The following is a 27,338-nucleotide window of genomic DNA, read 5'->3' as shown; positions in this document are numbered from 1 at the left end:
TCTTTTAAATATATTTTATAATAACATTGAAAGATCAAGTCAATTTTCTGCGTAGTTACGCCTACGCAGCTAATGCTACGACCACGCTACGACCCGGTTAACCTCTGACATTCATACTGGTACATCGGAGTACCAGAACGAATAAATTACTACGTACTATCTACAGCCTTTTTTGATGAGTACTGTTTACCAACAAAGAAAATAGTAATGAAGGTAGAAAACGAATGTCATTTCATAACTTATTTATTTTAAATTATGTATGGTTTGTTAATAAAATGTTATATAAAATATATTAACTATATCTAATTGTTCTATCTAACAAAATCCTCAGGTATGCAGGTTTCCTCACGATGTTTTTCCTTCGCCGTTTGAGAAAAATCATAATAAATTTCTTAAAATGCTAGAAAAAACTGGAAAGTTGGAGACAAACCTACGCCCTCCGAATCAAATACAGAGGTCATACCAATCTACTAGGCTATCTGTTATACGAGAAGCTATAATTGTTTACCTAACAAAACTCTTTCTTCATCTACAGTTACAATTTTGTGACTGCCCAACTATTTTTGTCTAATTTTTAATATGTACAATTACTTTATTATTAATTATGTACTTAATACTAAAAATTAAATAGAGTGAAATTTCATATACTATAGCGTACCGTACCATACCTAAACTATGGACTCGATCACAAGTAATTCAATATTAATTAAATAGCTATATGTAATTATAATAGCTAACAAATATGTAATTACAATAGCTAACTCTCGTGTATTTAATTCCAGTGCGTTCTAATGACTGAAGATAAAATAAGACATTCATAGTTAAGTTTTCCTAAGTCCAGTATCTACTTGTAACTTCATTTACTACAACGTTCAATGGAAATTTTAGTCGATACATAGCTCAAGTCAAGAGACCATACCCTTCCCGCGTCCCCTCGTATTCCCAGTCTCTATTAACTACTTATACCGCAAGACAACCTTATCGAATCCCTATTTCCAGACGAACTTGACTGCTGAAAGCCTTATCTGTTAATCTGTTAAATAAATACTCTTTTCAAGAATGTATTAAATAGGATTAAGCCCAATTAGGGCAGAACAATCGCCAACAGAAACTTGTCTATACCATTACGTAACACCCACATATTATCCGAATTGATTTTTGTTCCCATCCACCCGTCACTACGCATGCGTCCAAGTTTTCACACATACACAAAAGCACATAACTACATACATACGTACTGTCTGTTCACTTCGATGGAATTAAAATCGTATTTTCATTGAAATAGAGTTAAATTTTGCGTGGAAGTCGTCGTGGTATTTTTAGTCCATTCGAACCTATTGGGATAGTACAGACGCGCCCTCTTCCATGCAAATCGGGAAACCCTGTCGCGGAAGGTTTCCACTTCTTTCTGTATTTTCTTAAATATCGCGCATTTTCACATTTTCCCCCAGTTAATTTATATGATTTGTTAAAGTGAAACCGTTATTGAGTGGTTACCGTGACATCGGGAGTCAAGAAAGGAGTTTAGAGGAGAAAAGAGGCATAACTAAAAATAGAATATTTGCCGATGTACTAGCGAGAATATCGAGTGAGCATCCCATTCATAAAGTACATTCATTTGGTCCTGGGCAGTGAAGGTGCATAGATCGGGAAGCGAATTTTCAGTGAATGAACATTGTAAATCACCTGTGAAGCTTTCTTCGGTAGACGCGAACGACAATTTCCGGATTTTTTAAATCTACGTAGCAGAACCAATCAATTGGGACAATGTAAGTAGCTTAATTACACCAATTAAGTTGTATCATAAATTATATAAATATAGACTTAAATTGAATATGTAATTTTGGAAAGGGCACAATAAGTCTGAAAATTTAAAAAGTCCAATAAAGTTATTATATTCCAAACCAATGTATAATTTCTAAAACTATCGTGTTATATTTTGGTGTTAATTAGCCGAATATCCGATATGTGACCTTTTCCAAATTGTATATTTAATTAAATATCGTGATTTACTGTAGAATTCTACCGACGTCGTCGTCGTTATCAACCCATATTCGGCTCACTGCTGAGTTCGAGTCTCCTCTCAGAAAGAGTTGCACTGTTCCAGTCTGTGCCACATTTCATCCACATTCGTTATACATCATTAACAATCCACATTCGGCTCACTATTAAGCACGAGTCTCCTCTCAGAATGAGAGGGGTTAGGCCAATAGTCCACCACGCTGGCCCAATGCGGATTGGCAGACTTCACACACAATTAAGAAAATTATCTGATGTGCAGGTTTCCTCACGATGTTTTCCTTCACCGTTTGAGACACGTGATATTTAATATCTTAAAATGCACACAACTGAAAAGTTGAAGGTGCATACCCCGGACCGGATTCGAACCCACACCCTCCGGAATCGGTGGCAGAGGTCATATCCACGGGGCTATCACGAATTCTACCGTATATTAACAAAATCAACTAAGAAAAAACTATCTACCTGGACAATGATTTATTTAAACTAATAAGTATTTAACACATCGTTTCAACAAGTTACCAATGGCGTGAACTATTAACCTTGTGATTAGCTTTATTTAATTGTAGTGGTGTATAAAATAAAGTATTATTTATTTATTGTATTCTCATAATTTACAATAATGTTTTATTGACTTTCAAAACGTATAGCTACAAAAGTATTGATGACGTAAATTTAAACACTACTAACGTTTTCTTTTTAAAGAGCTGTGATAGCCCATATAACCTCTGCCTCCGATTCCGGAGGGCGTAGGTTCGAATCCGGTCCGGGACATGCACCTCCAACTTTTCAGTTGTGCAAATTTTAAGAAATTAAATATCACGTGTCTCATCATCATCATCATCAAATTAAATATAACGGTGAAGGAAAACATGGTGAGGAAACCTACATACCAGAGAATTTTCTTTATTCTCTGCGTGTGTGAAGTCTTCCAATCCGCATTGGGCTAGCGTGGTGGACTATATTGGCCTAACCCCTCTCATTCTGGGAGGATACTCGAGCTCAGCAGTGAGCCGAATATGGGTTGATAATGATGATGAACGCTTTCTTACTTTAGTTGTATAAATAATGTCTTTAATTTAATTTCTTCCTAGCAGCTTACATTATGTATGTCTGCTTTGTGGCTTAAAGAATGTATGGTTTCAAAAGAACACATTACTTGTTGAGCGTACATAGATATGGATTGCCACACATTACACCATTTTTAGTTTTCCTATTGGTATTTTTATTTTTCGTTGGTTTAGTTTACCTAGTTTAGTTCATTTTCGTTAGTCTACTGACCGACGTCCTGCGGTTTCACCCGTCTAGTTCCCGTTCCCGTGAGAATAGGTGGAGAAAACATAGCTTGTGACACTCACAAATAACGTTCAGTAGATCCAGAGATTCCCCCCTACAACACCACAAACTTTAACTCTTTATAATATTAGTATAGATTGTAAATGCGAAAATTTCCATGTACCAAAAAACAGCATTGCTGTGTAGTGACATAAACCATCATCAACCATCAGAAAATTATGAGCAATTTAATTTTTTTTTTTTAATTTTTTAAAATTATGTATTATCTTAATATATAAATGCGAAAGGACATTCATTACAAAATCACAAAAACCGCTTGATGTAAAAAGCTGAAATTTGGCAGGGAGGTAGTTTATAGTTAGTAGGTATCCACTAAGAACGCAATAGGGCCGGATTAAAGAGGTCTAAGCGCGGGCGAAGTCGCGGGAGTCCGCTAGTTACTTTATATTACAATGTGTTTTAAAAAATTCTTAGTAAATAATTTAAGGTAGTTAATATAGATAGCTTACGATTATAATACCTTTCTGAAAAATTAATAAACTAAATTCAAACGGATACTTCTAATTAAATCCCAATGAGGTTCGTAACTCAAATTCTCTAATTAAAACTCTGTCCTTTATATATTTTTGACGGTCTCCGTAGCGCAGTGGTACGAGCGGTGCATTTACAAGACGGAGGTCCTAGGTTTGATCTCCGGCTGGGCCGATTGAGGTTTTTTAATTGGTCTGGCTGGTGGGAGGCTTCGGCCATGGCTAGTTACCGGTAAAGATAAGCGATTTTACCGGTACGATGTCGTGTAGAAACCGAAAGGGGTGTGGATTTTCATCCTCCTCCTAAGAAGTTAGCCCGCTTCCATTTTATATTTCATCATCACTTACCATCAGGTATTGTAGTGAAGGGCTAACTTGTAAAAGAATAAAAATATGCCTATCTTTACTAATATTATAAAGCTGAAGAGTTTCTTTGTTTGTTTGTTTGATTGAATGCGCTAATCTCAGGAACTTCTGGGCCGATTTGAAAAATTGTTTCAGTGTTAGATATCCCATTTATCGAGGAAGGCTATAGGCTATATTTTATACCCGTATCCTTACGGAAACGTTAACCACGCGGGTGAAACCGCGCGGCGTCTACTAGTATCTAATAATAGTAAATAGTTAATCTTAATCAATCAACATTATCTTTTTACTCCGCAGCGTGCTTGATTAATATATTTTCAGCTGCCTCGTGTACAATATACCTACATACTCGTAGGCTTTTGACCCTCTGTATCGATTGCTACGTGCTGATTGATCATCGCTAGCCTCCACGTTTAAGCTTTGTTGTCAACCTAGTTTGTTTTCATTTAGTTAGTAAAATGCTTTTTTGTTAATAATTTTGTACAGTAAAAGCTCATTATTCGCGGGGGATACGTTCTCTAAATGTGTCGCGAATACATAAACCGTGAATATGGAATGGTATTTTATATGGGATTATAAGGGATACGTTCTTGGGTGACAAAAATGTGTTGGTGTGTAAATAAAGTATATCTATCTATGTGGCATACGGGCAACAAAGTGATCTCATAAGGGTTCAGTTTATTTTTGAGGTCTCTCCGCGTCATGTTCCTTATTACTGAGGGTCGTGCGTGTCTCCTATCACCATGTCGCGCCATGCGGCTCGGGTTCTCGTGATTTGTAGAGTTTCATGTACTTTTGTATCGAGATTGGTGCGGATTTAAATGACCAACGCATCTAGCTACGTCTTCGAGGTCTCTTCCCTTCTACTTTGCCAGTGATAACCAGTTTCTCTAAGTTATCTCCTCTCCTGGCAATGTGACCGAAGTACTCGAGGATGCTCTGAAGACAGGTGGAAAGTTTTTTCAAAATGTTGAGTTGTTTCAAGATCGATGCATTGGTTCTATACGCTGTCCACAGAATACAGAGCATTCTTCGCCAACATCACATCTCGAAGGTGTCCTTTTGAGAATCTATACTAATATTATAAAGCTGAAGAGTTTGTTAGTTTGTTTGTTTGATTGAACGCGCTAATCTTAGGAACTACTGGCCCGATCTGAAAAATTCTTTCAGTGTCCCATCTAGCGAGGAAGGCTTTAGGCTATATATTATCCCCGTATTCCTACGGGAACGGAACCACGCGGGTGAAACCGCGGGGCGTCAGCTAGTAAGAAATAAAATAAAATACACGTGGATTAATCAATCCACGTTTCTCTAGAGTGCAAAATAAACAAGCTAAGTAGAAACTTCATAGCAAATTGCTAAGAAAATACTCTACAACCTACGTCAAACGAAATATCGACGCGACGCTAACCTTCGCTTCGATCGTATGACATTTTATTACTACTAGGTATATAGTATAACGAGTAAGCCGTCAATCGCACGAGAGTTTTTTTAACAGACGTTAAAAAAGCGTTGAAATATAATATAAAGTTAAATGAATGTCTATTTCTAAAGACCAAAATTGAAAATACAACACAGCTAGAAAAAAAGCGTTGTGTTTTAAAAACGCTGTCGCGTGAACATATACTTGGGAATGCATTTGTTGTATCTGAACGCTTTTTTAACGTCCGTTAAAAAAACTCTCGTGCGAATGAGGGCTTAGTATACCTATGTTATTTCGTGAAACAACTGCACTTAGGGGTAGCAGTTTACGCTATTTGAGCACGCAAGGTAAATTAACCGATCGGTTTAAACTCACGCCACTGCTAATGTGATTTTTCTATAAACTAGTTAAGGTTCTGTTTGACAGCTAAAAAAACTTCCATTATCTATTGTTAGCGAATCTCAATAATGACGATCTTTATATTTGATTCTTTGCGAAAATTTGTTTTATTTCTAATTCTAAAATCAGGTTAAAGCATTTTTTATTAGACTTTCACCAAAAACAAATTCGTTTTTAATTTTTTTTTTACAAGTTAGTCCTTAACTACAATCTCACCTGATGGTAAGTGATGATGCAGACTAAGATGGAAGCGAGCTAACTTGTTAGGATGAGGATGAAAATCCACACCTCTTTCGGTTTCTACACGACATCGTAACGGAACGCTAATCGCTTGGCGATACGTCTCTGTCGGTAGGGTGGTAACTAGCCACGGCCGAAGCCTCCTACCAGCCAATTGTCCTCCCACCAGCCATCATTATCTTCGGCAAAGTAAGGCATGCTTCCGTTTTAGTTAAGTCAACGTTTTTATTTTTGTTTGTTGCTTCCGTTTTACTTAAGTTAACCCTTTTATTTTTGTATTTTATATTTACAACTTAATGAAAACGTTAGAAAGGACACATCCTAGATAAAATCTGAACTAGATATCGGTCAAAGGCCAGCCACTTTTATGCGGGTACGGTGCGAGGTTTTCAGTACCTACTGATATTATCTGTTAAAGTCACGTTTAGTAAAGTATGTAAAGCACATACCAATACTACTATATACTAAAAAAATAATAATAAGAGCCCTGATAACCCAGTGGATATGACCTCTACCTCCGATTCCGGAGGGTGTGGGTTCGATTCCGGTCCGGGGCATGCACCTCCAATTTTTCAGTTGTGTGCATTTTAAGAAATTAAATATCACGTGTCTCAAACGGTAAAGGAAAACATCGTGAGGAAACCTGCATACCAGAGAATTATTTAATTCTCTGAGTGTGTGAAGTCTGCCAATCCGCATTGGGCCAGCGTGGTGGACTATTGGCCTAACCCCTCTCATTCTGAGAGGAGACTCGAGCTCAGCAATGAGCCGAATATGGGTTGATGACGACTAACTAATACATTGTTCGTTCGTCATCAACCTATATTCGGCTCACTGCTGAACATTACATTGTTACTTTATTGGCAATACATTGTTAATTTATTAAAATGTCAGACAGAGTGGATGATGAAGATATTGTTGGGTATTTACTTTGAAATAAATAATATCTATACTAATAATATAAAGCTGAAGAGTTTGTTTGTTTGTTTGTTTGATTGAACGCGCTAATCTCAGGTTACTTGATGTACTAAAGCTCAGACTTATTATTTAACAAATATTTTTGTCAAACGCTCCGTTTGCTAAAGGATTTGTTAACGTGATGTGATGAAACAGTTAAGAGTTAAAATTAAACCATCGTGGCCGTCACCCAATATTTAAAAATTAAAATTGTCATGTAATTACGTCTCAAAAAAATTTATAAATTGTTTTCAATCTAGTAAAATGATAATGAGCAATTTAAAACCACTTTAAAAAAAAGTGTCAACTAGCCTATTGTAGTGAAAACAGATGAATCCATCATCGCAGTGCGAATCAGGAACAAGAAACAAAACGTGTTGTACTTATGCGTCGAAGGCTTAAAACTTTGACAACAACTTGAAATGCATTTGCCACAGCTAAAACCTTCTAACGCCAAATACGTAGAGGCCTACTTGCCAAGAGCTTTTTTGTTCCGAACATGCTACGTAGAGACCTGCGTACTCGGATTTTGGTTTCAGTTTTTTTATATTTTTATAGCTGACGACGCGCGGTTTTACACGCGTGGTTCCCGTTCCCGTAGGAATACGGGGATAATATATATTCTATAGCCTTCCTCGATAAATGGGCTATCTTACACTGAAAGAATTTTTCAAATCGGACCAGTAGTTCCTGAGATTAGCGCGTTCAATCAAACAAACAAACAAACTAACTCTTCAGCTTTATAATATTAGTATAGATTCTTTACAAGTCAGCCCTTGACTACAATCTCACCTCATTGTAAGTGATGATGCAATTTACGACAGCAACGGGCTACTTTGTTAGCAGTTTTTCTACACGACATCGTACCGGAACGCTAAATCGCTTGGCGGTACGTCTTTGTCGGTAGGGTGGTAACTAGCCACGGCCGAAGCCTCCCACCAGCTAAACCAAGTCTCGGAACAAGTCACAATCATTGTGTTACACAAGATATTGCATGAAAATACCTTTTTTTTAATTTGAAATAATTTTTTTAATTAAGTTATTTGAGCCCGTGTCCCGACTAGTTGCTTGAGCAAAGCACCACTTGGGACGTTGCCAGGTCATGCGCGTCCCCTTATTTATAACTCAAGAGCTCTCTAGTAGAAAGTGCAAGCGGGAAAGCTTTCGTTGCGCCAAAAAATTTACCTCAGATTTCATGCTAAATAATATTATGGTTTTGCCTAACCCCTCTCATTCTGAAATGTTTTGCTCCGCAGCTGGCTAATTTCCTATTTTGGTTTTTATTATCAACCCTTCAAAATAAAAGAGCAAATCAATTGACAAAATGTCATCCACATACTATGATACAAATTATAAATGTCATCCGTTACTTACGGTTTATATCAAGTATGTAGATGACACTTTGTTGTCCACTTCAATCAGTTGATAATAAAGACCAAAATAGTGAATTAGGCCACAGTTCGCCGAATATGGGTTGTTAACGATGATTAGTTATAAGAATGACTATATGAGGGTTTAATCAGATTACTACTTATTTATAATTCTACAAAATACTTATTGAAATGAGGCCTAACTATATTGTAATATTTATGTTACATTACACTATGGTTATAGCCTTTTACAGTGCAATATAGTCCAATATTCAATAAAATTTAGAGCAAATTCAACCTTAAGGATTGAGTTTAAGGTTGAGTTTGCAAATGCGACTACTTGAATTGAGTGCCAAGAAGTTCTGTGTGATTCATAAAGTGGGGACGTTTTTTGGTCGCTGATTGTGCATCCACTTTTTAATAGGAGACCGATGATGTACGTTCATAAATATATTTTTGACAGTGTCCGGAATCGTTAAAAATAGTTGTCAAAATAAATTCCAGCCTTCTTTTACCATATCCGTTTTTTAACTTAAATGTCAGCTCTGCATAGGAACAACAAAAATGCTGTTATACGAGTAAAATTCAATAGAAAGCATACATACTCAATACACACAGGGTACTGATAGATTTCTTCAGTACGAGTACACGCAAAAGAGGTGTAAAGCATCCTCCATCCTCTTTTGTGCGCACATTGACAGCGTTGCAAGTATCTATCTCTTTTGTAATATATTTCCAAGTTCCAACTTCCTACTCCGTCTTTGTTCACGTTGAATACTGAAACATTTTGTACTGAAAATAAAAGATATTCGTTTTGAAGAACCTTCCTTTTCAATTGACACACAAATGAACGGGGTTATCAATGTTTGAGCGAGATGTTTTCCATTTTCAAATACTTCGGAAAATCTGAACCGACTTTTATGTACCTTATAGCTAACAAGTGATTCACCCTGGCTTCACACGGATAATATTAAGCTAATAACTTTAATATAGTATCCTTAATACCATTACGACCTTTTCTATAAATCATCATCATCATCATCATCATCATCATCATCATCATCATCAACCCATATTCGGCTCACTGCTGAGTTCGAGTCTCCTCTCAGAATGAGAGGGGTAAGGCCAATAGTCCACCACGCTGGCCCAATGCGGATTGGCAGACTTCACACACGCAGAGAATTAAGATAATTCTCTGGTATGCAGGTTTCCTCACGATGTTTTCCTTTACCGATTGAGACGCGTGATATTTAATTTCTTAAAATGCACACAACTGAAAAGTTGGAGGTGCATGCCCTGGACCGGATTCGAACCCACACCCTCCAGAATCGGAAGCAGAGGTCATATCCACTGGGCTATCACGGCTCTTTCTATAAATAAATGAATAATAAATCATCATTATCTACCCATATTTGGCTTTTAAATACTAGCAGCATTTCGTTGAGCGTCTCCTGCCAGAACAAGTTATAAAATCAGTTCAGTAGATCCATAGATTACCCCCAACAATATCACAAACTTTACCTGTTTATAATATTAGTCACTCACTGCTGAGCTCGAGTCTCCTCTCAGAATGAGAGGGGATAGGCCAATAGTCCACCACGCTAGCCCAATGCGGATTGGCAGACTTCACACACGTAGAGAATTTAGAAAACTCTCAAAACTCTCAATTGTAATAGAAATAACTTTATAATTATGATTAAATAATTATAACACAAGAAGTAAACACATAAATAACTTTAAATAGTTTAAAAAAACTAAAAAACACGCTTTTAGCACGCACTAAAAATTACAAATAGTTTTAAGTCACATAACTATTTTTTTCGTATGCCTGACAGCAAACCCTTTCATTGGATATCCATATTATATACATAAGGGGATGGATTTCAAACAGTCAGCCCGCCATCTTGGGTAGGCCGCCATATTGGATTTGTACGTTGACGTTTCATAGCTAGTCATAATTTCATCCTAATCGAAAACCGGGTAGTCAAATTAAGATTTTAAGTTTTTCTTACATACATAGTTACAAGTGAAGCTAAAGCGTGTAAAAAAGAAAAATATATATAACATTATGATATTGTGCATCAATATTAAAATAGAATAACTGTTAAGTAAATTAAGAACTTGTGACTCCTTATAAATACTAAGTACTACTACTAAGTACTACTAAGTACTAACTACTATTACTACTACTAACCCCCTATCTCAGACGCCAGACGTCTGCGTTCGTCTGCATCATGAGCCAGCCGTTTAATCAAATGTCTTACACAACAAACTCTTGAAAGACGTTGTTTAGATACGAATATATAAAATACTTCGTTTGACCTTTCTAAGATAATAGCGAAGCGTTCCATCAGTTCCCTCCGACATTTAGCACTATATAGGTCACAGGAATATTTTAAGGGAAAAATAGAACCTTCTTATTAAGTAACATTTAGAAAACATTATCCTTTATGAATTTCAAATTTTCATGAAAACATTCTCAAGACTAGTTCTAGGTCGATAAATAAACGATCTATGAGGAAGAATAGCTTCTGTCTTTACTTAAAACAATGAATCTTTCATCTCCGTGAAATATGAAGAATTCTCAGACAAAAATACTATAATACGTCTGATCCCACTGAACCTGATTCTTTTGACCAACTGAAAGTAGTGAAAAGTTTTACCTATTACCTTAACAACGATATAATTGTTGTCAGGGCGACGGAGGGAGGTCTGGCGCCCGCCAGCGATGACATGCCAGTGGGTGGACCCAAGACACCGCAGCAGATCGCCGCGCAGCGTCGCCTACAGCAGACGCAAGCGCAAGTGGATGAAGTTAGTAACTATACAGAAATACTCAGGCGATGCTTCTGGGCTCGCCCAAGCCCCCCGGTAACGCCGCTTAGGTCCCTACAGACCTTACAACCTACGGCACTTACACAATCAGAAAAAAAAAATCAAAAATGTTTCATTAGAAACACACATTTTAATGTCCACTTTTGTATTATATTTATTGATTAATTGATAGCTAGAGCTTTGTTGCTTAATAAAACCTGGAATCGATGTTTTAGATTATTTGCTAAGCAAGTCTAAAGATTGGCAGACTCAATCATTCGCTCATTAAACGTTATTACGTAAAATATTTCCAATTTCCGTCCCATTTCCTTTCACCGCTGATTTACCCTATTGATACTTTCAGAATACAAAATAACGACATCCTAAGCACACTTTCCATTTTCCTCCCCCAGGCGAGAGACAAAATTCTCAAACAAATACATAATCAAGTTCTATCAAACGCTTTTGTTAAGTGCTTAAAGAAAATCATTCGTTGTTTTTGTCACTTGATACTGTTTCTTTGAATATCTTAAGTTATTTATACAAAGAATCTTTGATATTGAAATTTAACCTCCCCCAGGTGGTCGATATAATGAAAACAAACGTGGAGAAGGTATTGGAGAGGGATCAAAAGCTCTCAGAACTCGACGATAGGGCAGGTACGTTCTAACATTAATAATGTCTGTTGGTCTTTCCCTTGTGAATTCTTTGCCACGACTTAGTTTTGAAGATGATTCAAAAGCAATTTGTAACTTTGAATTAGATGTATAACTTTAACAAAATAACTTGGCAACACAAAACTTGCTCTGGCGTATTTCCCATAACTGTAGGGTTTAATTATTTTGGGTATTTTTTAAGGAAAATGTATTTAAAATGTCTAAGTAACATGTGTTTTAAAATTAATATTTTCGGGTTATTTACCCCGAAAATATTAATTATATTTATTTTGTAAATAGATCTTAAAATGTGTCCTTTAAATTATATCATTGGCATCCTTATAATTATAACGTAACCATGTTTTAAAATGCAAGAATAGATAAAGGCGTTTGTTCATTGGATAGTCGGAATTTTTTGAATAACTTTGTATGAAAAAGTTTTTATATTTTAGTTAAAAAAATATTAGTTTTGCAGTTCGGCTCCTATAAGTGGACTCGTCAACACCTTAGGGACGTCAAGTTATGGGAAATACTCCAGCTGTATATAACGTTAACAAATATATTCAGTCTTTCAAGATCGTAACACAATTTTGGCTTTTTTCAGATGCACTACAACAAGGCGCCTCCCAATTCGAACAACAAGCTGGAAAACTCAAAAGCAAATTCTGGTTGCAGAACCTAAAGGTTAACGATTTTATTTTTAATAATCAAATAACACAATTAAAAATAAAAATCAGTAGGTGCGCTGAGGAGAAGTTTGCTGTGGTGGGAAGAAGTTTGCATCATAACAGCTAATAGTAGATATTGATTACGAGTAGAAAAAAGCGTTATAAAAAATAGTTGGTGTGAGGCCAGGCAAGCAGAATTATATACAGGGAGTAACCAAGAAATCTTTAAACCTGGCAGACCTGTCAGGTTCAAAAATTGTCACATGGCGGAATGATCACAAAATCCTTATTCCAAACTGCTGCTTCAAAAGTTAAGATTCTTTTTGCCGACCTTCCATTTTCTCCACCATCTTCAAGTCAAAAGTGAATAGGCGCCTTCTAGGCAAGCGCGTTCCAGCCGTTCAACTATAGGCTGCATGGTTGCTTACCATCAGAGTGCCTAGTGGGAGTTTTCAATGTTTTGTGAGGGGGGTCGTCTCCTCCCGAGAGTGTCGGGTGAGGGGGTACGGTTCAATGTTTTCTAAGGAATTGAAACAGTTGTGCAGTAGTGCAACTAGATGGCGCTGCATCAATTCCTTGAAAATTCACGTTTACGGTTACGCGATCGTCACCGTATGAAAACATTGAAAACTCCCACTAGGCACTCTGATGGTCTCAGGCACGATTGAAGCCAAACGTATAATGTATAGGTACAGTGTAAAAAAGAGAGAACTGAAGACGATATTGGACGATTCTTTTTAAATATTTATTTATTGTTATTTAACATGGAACATGGATGCAGCACTTGAGTTAGGTTTAGTGAACAATAAGCACTATTCTGAACTTATAATTAATATGTAGAAAGGTCAATTCTGTACATGAAATATATTTCCAAACCGGGGGGTGATTAGTGATCGATAGTGATGGCAAAAATACAATCAGTAAAATTTTTGTCTCTCTGTCTGTCTGTCTGTCTGTATGTTCATTATAGAAACAAAAACTACTCGACGGATTTTAATGAAACTTGGTGCAATTATTCTTCATACTCCTAGGCAGGTTATAGTTTACTTTTCATCACGCTACGATATACTATACTTTACGCTACGATATATATACTTCTGTGTAATAGGAGCAGAGCAGTGAAGGGAAATGTTGGGAAAACTGGAGAAGTTACTCCATTTTTACAGCGATACTACTCAAAGTCGCGGGCGTCCGCTAGTATTACATAACTAGCCGACGCCGCGCGGTTTCACCCGCATGGTTCACGTCACCGTATGAATACGGGGATAATATATAGCCTTCCTCGATAAATGGGCTATCTAACACTGAAAGAATTTTTCGAATCGGACCAGTAGTTCCTGTGATTAGCGCGTTCAATCAAACAAACAAACAAACTCTTCAGCTTTATAATATTAGTATAGATAATTTGCCAGTACCTACTTATAAATATCAATATGTGTTAGATGATTATTGTAGAACATGTCTATTTTTCCAGATGATGATAATTGCAGCTGTCATTGGAATCATCATTTTGGCTTTAATCATCGGTAAGTAGTTCTACATAACTACATATAATATTGTGCACATTAGAGAACGTCGCTCTTAAGTTCTTTTTCTACATTTGATAAGTTCTTAGACTAATCATACCATTATTTTCTTTCATATTTCCAGCCAACTTTGTGTGAACAAGTTTCGGTAACCGAAGTTTAATTTAGAAGTTAATCGTTATAATATAATAAATAGTAATATAAAGTATGTTGTTATTTGTTATTACTATTTAATAATTATTATATTTTTTTGGTAAGTGGGCAGTGTCGTTGTACAAAAGCTTGATGAGAACGAATATGGCAAGAGTTTTAAATTAAATAAAAACAATCGACTATTCTCTCTACAATTTACCAAACATACACTAGCTGGCCTGTTCACTATTTTGGTCTTTAAATAGCTTTTTTTGTTTACTTTTCTACAAAATCCATTTTACAATTTTCACATAAATTAAATTATAAATTAGAATTTAAAAAAAACTATTGAAATAAACAGAAAATCATTTACGTACCGTGATTTATCCGGTGCTTATTGATATCCACCAATAAGCACCGGATGACATTTTTATATAGAATCTCAATTTCGTTGAAAGTGAATTAGCTTGCAGAAAATTTTTCTAATTATACCTCCTTTTGCCATGTTCAAATCATCATACAGCTCGACTTTAATTGAGAAAAAATTGCAACTTAGTGTACCTACTATATAGAGTATATTGTCGTTCACACTTCTAGCACAAACTTATGTTTAAAATAAATGGGAAAATTGATCTACGATGGCTAATATTTAAGAAAATGCGGATTAGGCATTACCTAAAGCGTGCCTAAAATGAAACATTCTCGATAGATTCGAGAATGTTTCATTTTAGGCACGCACTTTTCCACATCTTTAATTCAAAATTCAAAATTCAAAATAAAACAAAAAAACCGGGAAATCACGTTACACACGTCTTACCATCGATAAAAATCGTTAGATGGGCCCCTCCATACTAAAGAACGCACAATTTTATGTCATTGCCCAAAGACGTGCACGGAAATCTTATCTTAGTACGTAACAAGCGCATGCTGTGAGTGGACGTAAAAAAATATTTACTGTTTTTCTTATTTGAATCCCTTAATAATGCCTTCGTGTTCATTTTGGAAGTGTAAAAACACAAGCCTCAACATGAATAAATAGAAATGTGTTACGAGTGATTACGTACTCAATGTACTAAACCGATGACAATTCCGCGACGCTTTGAGGCCCATCTAACGATCTAGGATCGATGCGGCTCACACTTGCGCAGACAACTGTCATTTTGGTTGTCGGGTTTAAACATACATAGGTACTCTCGTACTGCCTTCGGCTACTACAAACAAGTGTGCACTTGTAAACTAAGCCTACTTTTGAAAAGTTCTTCGACGAGCGAGTGACGTACTTCAGTTGCAATTTTGTTTCAATTAATGTCAACCCTGTGTATACGCCCTAAGTGTTAGCTTTATCTGTTCTATTGTATTCGTACCTTCGTAAACTCGTGTGTCTCTAACTTTATGCCGTCTCTTTATTTGATAACTGAAACATGAGCGTTGATTTGTATTTGCAACTTTTGCGTTAAACTCTATACTGATGTAAAAAAAACTGGTTAAACTCGGGTGATTATTGACGAAATAATATATGACATACTATTTACGGTTCGGGTTATAAAACTATGTTAAAGTTGACGTGAAAAAGGTAATGTCTGGATTATAGAAATAACTACATACATTTTTATATGAAATAAGTACCCTGATCCAGGCACTTTTATAACATAAAAGCTGTCAGCTTGTAGCGGCTTTACCCATCGGCTTTCAGATTAAAATCCATTACTTACATCTACAATACACGTAGAGAAATACCCCGAATAAAACCATTACAAAATAAAATATGTTCATAGTTGCAAACATAAATCAACTGAAAACAATTTCTCAGCTTTGTTTTGCGTTGTGTTATCTTGTGTCTAATGCTATTTTAAAACTTATAAACTTATAGATTTAAAAAATATGCTTCAAAAAATTATATAATCCAAGAATGCGTTGCTTACCCTGAATAAGCCTGTAAAGTAGCTTATTCCTACAAATGCCTACTAAATAAATCTTATTTATAAACCTGTGAATTCCCTTCTGTGTAATAATTTGTTTACAAGTCAAGTTTTCATATCCCAAGTTTATTCTAAAATCCCTTCTATAATTGGATATGTTGAGTTTATGAGGAAACTAACGCTTTTTTATATTTTCTAGGTCTGTAAACATCAAATTAGAGGATTACGGCCGAGGTATGTAAATAACAGGGGCGTAGCTACCACCGTATCAACCGTATCAATGATAAGGGGCCCCCGTACTCAAGGGCCCCTTACGTGTGAAAGCAAAAATTTGTAAACCGTAATACACAATTTTACGGGTGTTCCCAGGAAAAAACATGACACAAACACAAAAACTGTAGAGTTTTCACTTCAAAAATGACAAAAGTTGAAAAAAGGATTTTTTTTTCAATCTTTTAGAGGTGAAATCCTTGTCATATTTATTTTAACTGAGCATATTTGTTTCTTTTGTAGATACCTTTACTCTTCGATTGGGCCCTTAAACTAATTTTGATATAGGGTCCTGTGCCCCTCCCAGGCACACTACGCCACTGGTAAATAATACTTAGAAAAGCTATACAGGAAACTGTAAATACTTGAATCTTGCTCAGTGTCATATGGAATATTAAATCCGATATCTTTCCGATAGTCGTATCAGCCAATGTTTTTTTAACGAATAGCTTCTACCAACACCTTAAGAAGCTTTGGCTTTACTGATCATGATGAAGAATGGGTCAAGGGTCGAATACAGAAGGCAGTGATTGAGATAGCGCGTATTGTGAAAAGGTTGCTTGAACACTGAGCAGCCAATCAACACCATAACACATAAACACTAGCCGTCCGCCCTCAGACCTCGTTAATCCAGCCCTGTAGCGTCCCTAAACGACATTGACATTATAATTTACCTCCCTGCCAAATTCCATCTTGTAGGTACGTAGAGCGGTTTACGATAATTCGTTATGACTTGAGTATCCTTTCGCTTTTTAACCGACTACATAGATTGTTATAAATAGATTGTTATAATTAAAGAAATGTAAAAATAAATTAATGAGAGAAGATATAAATCAAGAATCAAGCGAATAAGTTGACTTTTTGATTTTTCAGTAGATACCAAAAAAGGAAAAGGAAAATTGTAAGCATAACTTTGGTCCTTCGATGCGGATTATCTATACATACTTATAAAATAAGTTAACACGCCTTTGCCTATAGGTTATCTCCCTGCACTAAGGTAACTTGTGACTATGGAGGTTTTTACCCGACTTCCAAAAATGTTCACCTGTATGTGTACATTATTTACTAACCTGACTGACACTGACAAATAACGAGGCTTTCTAGTGATAAAAGAATTTTCCAAATCCTTTCATTTAATCCAGTGATTACCCCCCTACACCCTACAGCACCACCAACTTTACCTCTTTGTAATATTAACAATGGTGTAGCTACCCAGGGGCTAGGCGGTGCAATGCCCTGGGACCCTCTAGCTCAGGGGGCCCTCAAATCTTTACCAGAAAATCCGAAGTTCGAACTGAGCTTAGAAAATTTTTAAAACGAAAAAGCTCTGATGATAAAATAGCTAAGAATTTTTTGTATTTGTATATAATAAATATTTTTACTTGATAAAACCTAACCAGTTTAGATTGTAAGTATCGGGGCCCTATTTTTTATTTGCACAAGGGCCCTTGGTTACCTAGCTACGCCACTGAATATTAAGTATAGATAATGTACATTATCGTAATTACTTTTTCTGTCCACAGGTACCTATTCCATCAGCAAATACATTCCGGCACAGCAAAGTCAAAAAATTATAGTATAACATTCTTTTTATTAGAGATTAGTATTGTTGAGCATTTTTTAAATTAATCGATACAGATTTCGGACCTTTGAGTCTGTGAATTCTATTTCATTATAGATTTATATATTTATAGATATTTTAAAATCACTCGTCCTATAAATTCGACTCCTTTAGTCACTATCCGCTGATTTATGAAAAACAAAAAATATATAATTAGAGTATTTTTAGAGAATCTTTCTTTGTTAAAATATATACCTTGTAAAATTCGTAACAACATAAAATTGCTATTTGCTATACATATTATAGATACATAAGGCTTATCGAAAATATACCATATCTTGTAATTTTACATTGTGTTCAAAATGAAACAGATAAAATATTATTATCTATAATATACATTTTAAAGTGAAACTTTTTAGACACCGTGGGAAATAGTTTTTTGATATATACATACGTAACGATGAAAATTTTAACGGAATTAATACAGAAACCTCGAAAATATCACATTTTAAATGTCATATATATCTAAAGGAGCATTTTCACTGGTTGTAAGACAAAAAGTTACGCCTCGAGAGCGAAAAAGCATGCTATAAAAAATAATTAACATAATTTTTTAAAATGTAAATACATTAGACAAATGAGTTTGCTATAGTGTTTACATATTTCTTTACCTCTTAGGAATGACATGGAAATCATTTTCTTTGTAGGGCGTTTCTTATGTCGTATAATAAACAATAGAATATATTTCATTCATCACCGCTTACGAAGCGAAATACGATATTGGTTTATCTTTAATTAAGTGTCTATGGTTATCACAAGTTGTCGAGAAACTGTGTCTTTAAGTCAAATTTACCTGCGGGACTCCCTGCATACTGTTGTAGAACTAGTAAGCGACCTATGAAAATGCACCGTATTTGCCTATGAGCAAAATAAAAACTTTTTAAGTTTTTGCCAATAATGGCAGTATACTCCTCCAAGATTGAATTCATATAATCCCTAAGAATTTTCACTTTCCACGAACCATGGCAACAAATGCAGTAGCGATTGCGTTCAAGTTTACGTCCTGCATTTAATTGAAGTGCAACTTATAAGATATCAATACATATTATATAGCAAAAGGCTTACGTTGATTTATTTGTCCTAATAAGATGAACTTTAAATCTACTGAACGGGATTACATACGGTTTTCAAAACTGAACGAATGATTCACGGAGGAAGTTTGTGTGTAACATTATAAGGTTTATGTAAATTTGCATAATATGCGAATATAAATAAGATGCTGGCAGTGCTACTTTGCTAGTCATTTCGTAGTACTTTAACTACTATGAGGATAATGCCGTTTGCATTTAGTGTTTTTCGCTGTATTATCACTACCACATTATTGTCCAATGTCTAAATACTAGCTAATAAAGCAAAAAGACACTGATTTTATTGTAGTTATTGGAAAAAAGACGTAAACAGAGGACGCAATTTGCGATAGCACTGTTGCGGCTTCGCCTTTTTGGATACATGTAAAAGTTTTCGTTTTATCTCTTCAATTTGGACCAAAGTTTGTAACGTTGAATTGTTAGTTACCGCATTTATTTTTGTACTTCAATATATTTCCTATTCTGTCGTCTGTTTAGGGGAAATTACTATAGTTGTAACAATACAATGGATCGTACATGAGATTATAGACTTAATTGTAAGAGTCCCTATACATTAGTTTATACAGCGTAGACATTCGTTGAACAAATGCGCTGCGCGAATAGGTACAGTGATTATTTGCGTTTAAAATATTGCAATTTTTTAACTTCTATTCGCCACGTCGCGCTGAGATAAACTAATGTGAAAGTGCTTTAACTCGATGAATTCACGCGTGTAGAAGTACATCTATTGTTGATAACTTGTACAAGATTTTAAATATTTGCTTGTATAGAAAAATTAAAAATATATTTTATTAGTTATAATATTATAAACCTATGCACATGTGTTCTGCTGACTCTCTTGTTAAAATTAACACAACACACGTAACAGTTACTAAAAAATCTACTAAAGCATATCGTATTGTGAAATTTTATATTTTTAAATGTTTAAAAGTGCGATCCATTGTCTTTTCAACTAATATATCACGCCGTGTTAACCTTTCACATAGTCCATAACAGTTTTGCTAAAGCGTATAAAGCGGTGTGTGTAAATGCCCCTTAGTGTGACGCCAGCTTTATAGTTGAACTTTGATACCAACCTTTATAGATTTATTTGACTGTTGCTTATGATATTTTTATAACCACTTTTTAGATGTTGAATAGGTACATAGATTGTTTGTAAAAAAATATTTAAAAGCTGGTCCATTCCAAACTATTCTAGGCTAAATTTTTCCTCAAATTTATATAATTATATTTTATTACTAACTAAAACCCCGACATACCTAAGTTGCTACCACATTTTTCCGACATCTAACGGTACTACAAAACGATATCAAATCCTCGAATAGCAATAGATTTAAATGGCTACTGCGTAAGATAATATTAGAAACATAGCGAGAGCATAATTCGATGGTCAGTATGAAACATAATACCACCTCGTCCTATCTATCGAAGCATACTAACAATACTAAGACTTTGTCCAATGGATAGTATTTAATTATTATTTGAATTAATTTAAAAAATACATAAGTATATTACGTAATAAGTAATTTGCATGCCAAATCGGCGAGACACATTAGCATTTACATCAACCTACCTGTATATGTACACACGTATCTGCAAATAAATTGATTGATTGATTGATATATTTACAAAACCTCTTACAAATAATATCTAAGTCGGAAAGTTGGGAAGGTGTGGTACTGCTTTTATTACATTGGACTTTGTCGGTTTATATCTGCAGCGATGGACGCAATTCTTAATCACCAATGTCCAAACTCCGAACCGACCAAACTGTCCACTTTCGGATGTCGATTGAGATAGTGTAGCTGGCATTTTATGTAATATAATATCATGTATAGTTTATACCCGATTAATTATTTAATAGATATTTTACTAGCAAATCTTTAATACAAATTATATTTTCAATTTTAAAAAATATTGAATATTAAATTACCTCCCTTGTTTTACCTACTCGCATATAATGAGATTATGGTCGTAAAATCTTAAATATCCATAACTTGAGCGGTTTTACTTGGTAAAAAGTAAATTCTGTCTTTTTCTGCAAAGTACGTTATAATAGGTATAGCGTTATTTACGCCAAATAATTATTAAGTTCATACTTTCGATTCAGATGGTTATTATTTAGTGAGTTATAGATATAGAACTTAACTTCTGCTTAAAACAATAGATTACATTTGGTGTTATTTCTTAATGATAATATATGCTATTAAATGAAATTATAATAACATACTATTGATTATTCGCATTGTAATATTTCTGTGTGTAAAACTGTATGTAGTTATAACTTAGCTAAAATATTTATTTCGTTGTGTAGCTTTGTATGTCCGGCCGCTCAGAGATTGCGTTTTTGACAGGTCGTGATCGAGCCTCGTTATTTTGTCTCATTACTACAAAGACAATCAGTTGGCATAACCTACGCTATTTAAAGTTACATCGCCCATTCGATCACGATCTGTCAGTAACACAATTTCTGAGCGGCCGGACTTTAGTGGTGCTGATTTGGTGGTACACGAACTAAATTTTAACTAAAGTGACAGAAATAAAGGTCCACGTAAAATTCAGTTTTCCACCAATCCCGCGGGAACCTTGGATATTTTGAGATGAATATAAACCTATATGTTGCACAAAAGCCTCTTTTATCTACCAGTGCAATTCCCATCAAAATCGATCCAGCCGTTACAGAGATTAGCACGGACTAACAGACAGACAGACAAACTATATAAAAAAGCTTGATTGTGTTTTACTATTTTGTAAATAACTATAAATGAGCACGAGTCTCCTCTCAGAATGAGAGGGGTTAGGCCACCACCACGCTGGCCCAATAAGAATTAGCAGACTTCACACACGTACTACTATACCCTCTGGAATCGGAGATAGAACTCACATCCACTGGGCTATCACGACTCTATTTAAACAGTTGTCAGTTTAGAGTCATTTAGAGATCATGTGCATCCAATTCAGCACTAATGTATCTTTAGAAGTAAAAATGCACTTGTGAAAGTAAAACTTAATAAGGCATTTAGGTACGGTTTTTACATTAAGTAAAGGTTAAAATCTTTGCTGACTTAGCATATTGATTGTATTAACTTATTTAAATGTGTATTCAATAATAATGAGTCAAAAGTACCAAGTGTAGACGTTAATGTCTAATAGCACTACGAATTTTACTAATATGTGGCAAGGACCTTATTTCTTAGGGCCTTTTTATACATGTCTTTATGTAAAATATTACTTATGTAGTTCGGTTCCTATAAGTAATCTCGTCAGGACCTTAAAGTTTTGAAAAATAGTACGAAGCAACCTGTATAGGTTACAGTTTCATAAAATACCTAGTCAGCCTCATCATAAAGTTCCTCATCAATTGCAAGATCTAGCCACGACACAGGGCCGGCCCGTCCATACGGCGAACGGAGCAGTCTACAGAGCGCCTAAATGATTACCCTAGTCAACTGTAGACGATACTGCGCCTGATTTTCAATTGGTCACCCCAGAGTATGATCAAGATCTACGCGTTCCATTCTTTCTTTACACTAATAATTTGGTATAGGTACTCGTATCTTCATATTATTAAAAGCAAACAGGAAAGGTGCAATAATTGGATCTCGCTCCATTTTAAAATTTACTTCGGGCCGGCGCTGCCACGAAATAGATACTGTGAGCAATTTAACTTCATTTTATTTTGTATGGACATACAAAAGGGCATGTATAAAAGCCAAGTAGGCGTGTGTTACTTTGAGTTTCCTCGAAAACGCTTCATCTATCATAAATGTAATGAAATAGAAGTGTTTTAAGGGATTTTTATAGCAGGTTTGGTAGATATACTTACTTAGTGTAATTTACAATAATCGCCCCTTTATTTGAAACTGTAGGTGATAAACAAAACTCGCTTTCAAAAAAATGGTAAGTATATTATACACGCGAATCTGACAGAGTTTCTCATAAAATTCACGAGATATCTATCTTTTTGCATCAAGCCTTTCTCTAGACAACATTAACGAGAAAGTTACTTTTCGTCATAGTTATTTTTCTTTATTCCCAAGGCTTCCTTTTTTAAATACACTACATACTTAGATTTTTAAAAATGCTGATTTTTTTTATTCTATCACTACTAGTGTTTCAAAAATTGGGGCCTAATCACTGTAAGGTAAAACCAAATACACCACAATTAATATAATTATGTGTCTAAAATAAGACATTATAATTATTATGGTAAAGGTGAACAGTTTTAGCAATATATATTTATAAATGAATTATTTTATTTCATTGATATGGTCTAGAAAAATATTTTAGATTCAATATTTAATTCAATATTCAATTAAGATAAACATATTTATTTATTTACCTACTTATAAAAATACTGTAAATAGTTAGAACAATCTAAAATTAATATTTTTTTGCATATTTTACTGTTAATACTTTTCACCTTTATACCTACTTAATAATAAGGAAATGTAGATAAATAAATTTAAAAAATATCCTGTCCGATAAATCTCCGAAGGACAAGGAAATATAATATTATTATCAATAAAATATAATAACATAAGTTTTACGTAAGGTTACACGTACCTAATACATAATAACACGTGATATGAATTTTTGATATATATGTCTTAATTATGTATGGTTTGATGTAATTTATTAGATACCTAATTATTTTCACTCGAACGAATAATCAATGGCGAGAGGCGAGACGGTGACCCAGGGCCATCAAGCTCAGGGGGCTCTCTTATCCTCTTATTAAACCTTACCGCAAAATCGCGATTGAACTGAACTTTAAAATTGAAAAAATTCGAAAACGAACAAGTGCTAATGAATATTTTTACTTGATAAAACCTAACCAGTTTAGATAGTAGTGGGGCCCCATTTTTTATTTGCACCAGGGCCCTTGGTTAAATGGTTACCTAGCTACGCCACTGCGAATAATAGTCCATTTTATGATGTGTATTGTTTAAGTAGGTATATTTATTTATTATTATTATAATTTATGACATTAATTGATTATACTTGTTTGATTTTTAATTAAAGGAATTTAATTAATTTTAAATTATGTTTTAACAATTGAAAACTTCGGTGTTTTTAATGTCCTTTTATGTAGACAATATAGTTATACCAAATATTTGACGACCGCGTGGCGCAATGGTATTAACGTGCTTTTAGCATCCACGGTTCAATTCTCACGACTGGTTTTTTTTTTGTGTGATGAGCACCGGTGTTTTCCAGTGTCTGGGTGGGTTTATGAATATATAACATGTATTTATATGTATTATATATTTATATAATATATTCTCATTGGCTATCTTAGTACCCATAACATTTAGCTTACTGTAGGGTAACATAGCCTAGTGAGTATCCAAATACATATACTATGACAAAAATATATATTTTTTAATATTTAATTTGTTTTTCTTATTCGTATTCACGGTAAATATCATACTACACTGTGACGTTCCATGTCTCTGTGACGTTCCATGTCTCTGTGACTGTTATTGTGCCCATACATGTCTCCCCATTACAAACCCTACTGTTGGTGGTTGGTACTCTAATCACACCAAAAAGCTGTAGGTGTCCCTACTTATAATAAGTACATACATAGGTACATTAATACATACATACTTATAATGTATAGGTAATATTATTACCTAGAAGATTACCTGTTGCGTTATTTTAGACGTTAGATATAGTCGAATAAAAAATTTGTAAACCGTTTTTGGATACAATAGAAAACATAATTTAACCTACTGAATAAATAAAGAAAATGCATACCTAATTATAACATACCTAAATCTAAATATAGTAAAAAATACAGTGTTTTAATAATATTGTGTATCAACGGAAATTGTGATGTTTGTACATTTTAAACTGTTTCATAAATATATTAAATTGAAATAATTGAACATCATATAAGTGACATAGATATTTTGAGGTAGAGTGTTATAGACATATAAATATTTATTGTATTTGAAAACTATACTCTGGTACGCACGTCAATATTGCCAAAATACCCCCTTACTATATTTGGAACTATCCATCCATCCAATACTCACAATGCTTCTTTGAATATTCTGGAGTTATTAAAAACCTATTAGACTGGTAGGTCGGTAATTACCAGGGGCGTAGCTAACACTGTATCAGCCGTATCAATGATACGGGGCCCCTGACCTACAGGTGCCCCTTAAGTGTGAAAGCAAGAATTGGTAAAATGTAATCCACAATATTTGAAATATTGTGGATTACATTTTACCAATTCTTCCACACTAGATTTAGTATGTATATTACCACAAACATTTTGGTACCAATTTTACTTTGTGGTGAAAGAGTTAACGGTAAATCAAAACTTGAGATATTTTTTGGGATTTGCCGCTCATCTATAGGGCCCCCCAATTAATTTTAATACAGGGCCCCTCCAAGGCACGCTACGCCACTGGTAATTACTCGTAGCTACTACAGTCGTCAACAATTAATACTACAATAAAATACTTATTAAATTTCACAATCCTTGAATATGATGTACGTACCTATCTAGTCTCTAGGCACATATATGCACCTATCTAGTTCAGTATAATTTTCAAATACAATGTAGAAACATAATATGTTATTCAAATCATGTATATACATGATACATAAATGTAATCTCATTCTAAGACCCATAGAAAATACCAAATGATAAACCTCTGTATGTATCGTTAGTTTTATTGTAATTATTATTGCTTCAATAAATTAAAGCAACTTTATATAAACATTTTTTATTAAACTATCCTTATGCACAGAAAACATATGTCCCTAAGTCTCTGCGTATTTTATAGTTATAGACAACAAGAACAAAAATTACCTGTGAAATTAACCAACGTGAATAACGCTTAGAAGGCTGTTACTATATTAGAAAATAACTCTGAGCATTCTGCCGTCTTTTCTGAGCGGTACAGGTGAGTACGCGAGTGAATGGAATTTCTCAGGTACAAATGATGAATTACGACTACTTATTAATGTTAAAGAAATCGATAGAGAGACAAATTTAAGCAAAATTTGTTATTTGAAGTTTTTGGAATAAATCAATACTTTCTGAGTTATTAAAGATCATAGATTGTGATTTTCCGTGATAAAAAACACATGTTTTAAAGCGGTTTTTCATAAATAACTCGAAAACTATTAGTTTTTACAAAATATCTGTTATTTCCAAAATGAAAGCTTATAAAACAACAAACAAATTCCTATTTATAAAATCCATCTAATATTAATTCAAAGTGAGCTATAGGTAATTGTATATATTTTTTATTCAGCGAGTACTTGAATCTAAGTACTCAATCTATATCTTCTATCTATACTTATAATAAATCTGTAGAGAGGTCAATTCTGTACATGAAATATATTTCCAAATTAACTATTAGGGGGTGATTAGTGATCGATACTGATGCCAAAAATGCAATGAGTAAAATTTTTGTCTGTCTGTCTTTCTGTCTGACTGTCTGTCTGTCTGTCTGTCTTTCTGTCTGTCTGTCTGTCTGTCTGTATGTTCTTTATAGAAACAAAAACTACTCGACAGATTTTAAGGAAACTTGGTACAATTATTCTTCATACTCCTGGGCAGGTTATAGTATACTTTTCATCACGCTACGATCAATAGGAGCAGAGCAGTGAAGAGAAATGTTGGGTAAACGGGAAAAGTTACTCCATTTTTTAAGCTTCCGCCGCGTGTGCAGCCTTAATGGTTAAAGCTACACAGAAAACATGTATGACGTAAATGTTTTTCTTAAAATTATACATCTAAAAATACAATAGCATATGTATATCTTTTATGGTTGACTCACAATAACACGTATAATTCCCGATAGCTTAGCAGTTCGGAGCTTTCTGATTATATTTGTCTACTCTTACGTTTATAACACTCTCACTCATTTCTAATTAAAAAAGTTTAGGGTGGAGGTAGGGTAGGGGTAGGGTGAAGGTAGGGTATGGGTAGTTTGTTGAAAGTTCAAATCGAGTTTCACGCAGACGAAGTCGCGGGCGTCCGCTAGTCTTAAATAACGGGAAACCAATGCATTTTATG

The 27,338-nt window shown here is 34.6% G+C and overlaps 1 protein-coding gene across 2 annotated transcripts; it reads left to right on the top strand.

Annotated features, from left to right (window-relative positions):
• Nucleotides 1–1,346: 1,346 nt before the first annotated feature.
• LOC112046858 (neuronal synaptobrevin-like) lies at nt 1,347–26,031 on the top strand. Of its 2 annotated transcripts, XM_024083681.2 has the most exons (7): nt 1,351–1,769; nt 11,297–11,414; nt 11,995–12,073; nt 12,675–12,754; nt 14,213–14,264; nt 16,515–16,549; nt 18,109–26,031. In XM_024083681.2, coding segments are annotated over exons 1-6 (339 nt in total). In that variant the 5' UTR covers nt 1,351–1,767; the 3' UTR covers nt 16,523–16,549; nt 18,109–26,031. The 2 variants fall into 2 exon arrangements, with proteins under 2 accessions (XP_023939447.1, XP_023939449.1); XM_024083679.2 differs by lacking the exons at nt 16,515–16,549; nt 18,109–26,031 and adding an exon at nt 14,389–16,508 and having other exon boundaries at nt 1,347–1,769.
• Nucleotides 26,032–27,338: the final 1,307 nt, after the last annotated feature.

The sequence above is a fragment of the Bicyclus anynana genome, chromosome 22, assembly GCF_947172395.1.
Source record: "Bicyclus anynana chromosome 22, ilBicAnyn1.1, whole genome shotgun sequence".
Lineage (NCBI taxonomy): Eukaryota > Metazoa > Arthropoda > Insecta > Lepidoptera > Nymphalidae > Bicyclus > Bicyclus anynana.
This window is presented reverse-complemented; position numbering and strand designations above follow the sequence as displayed.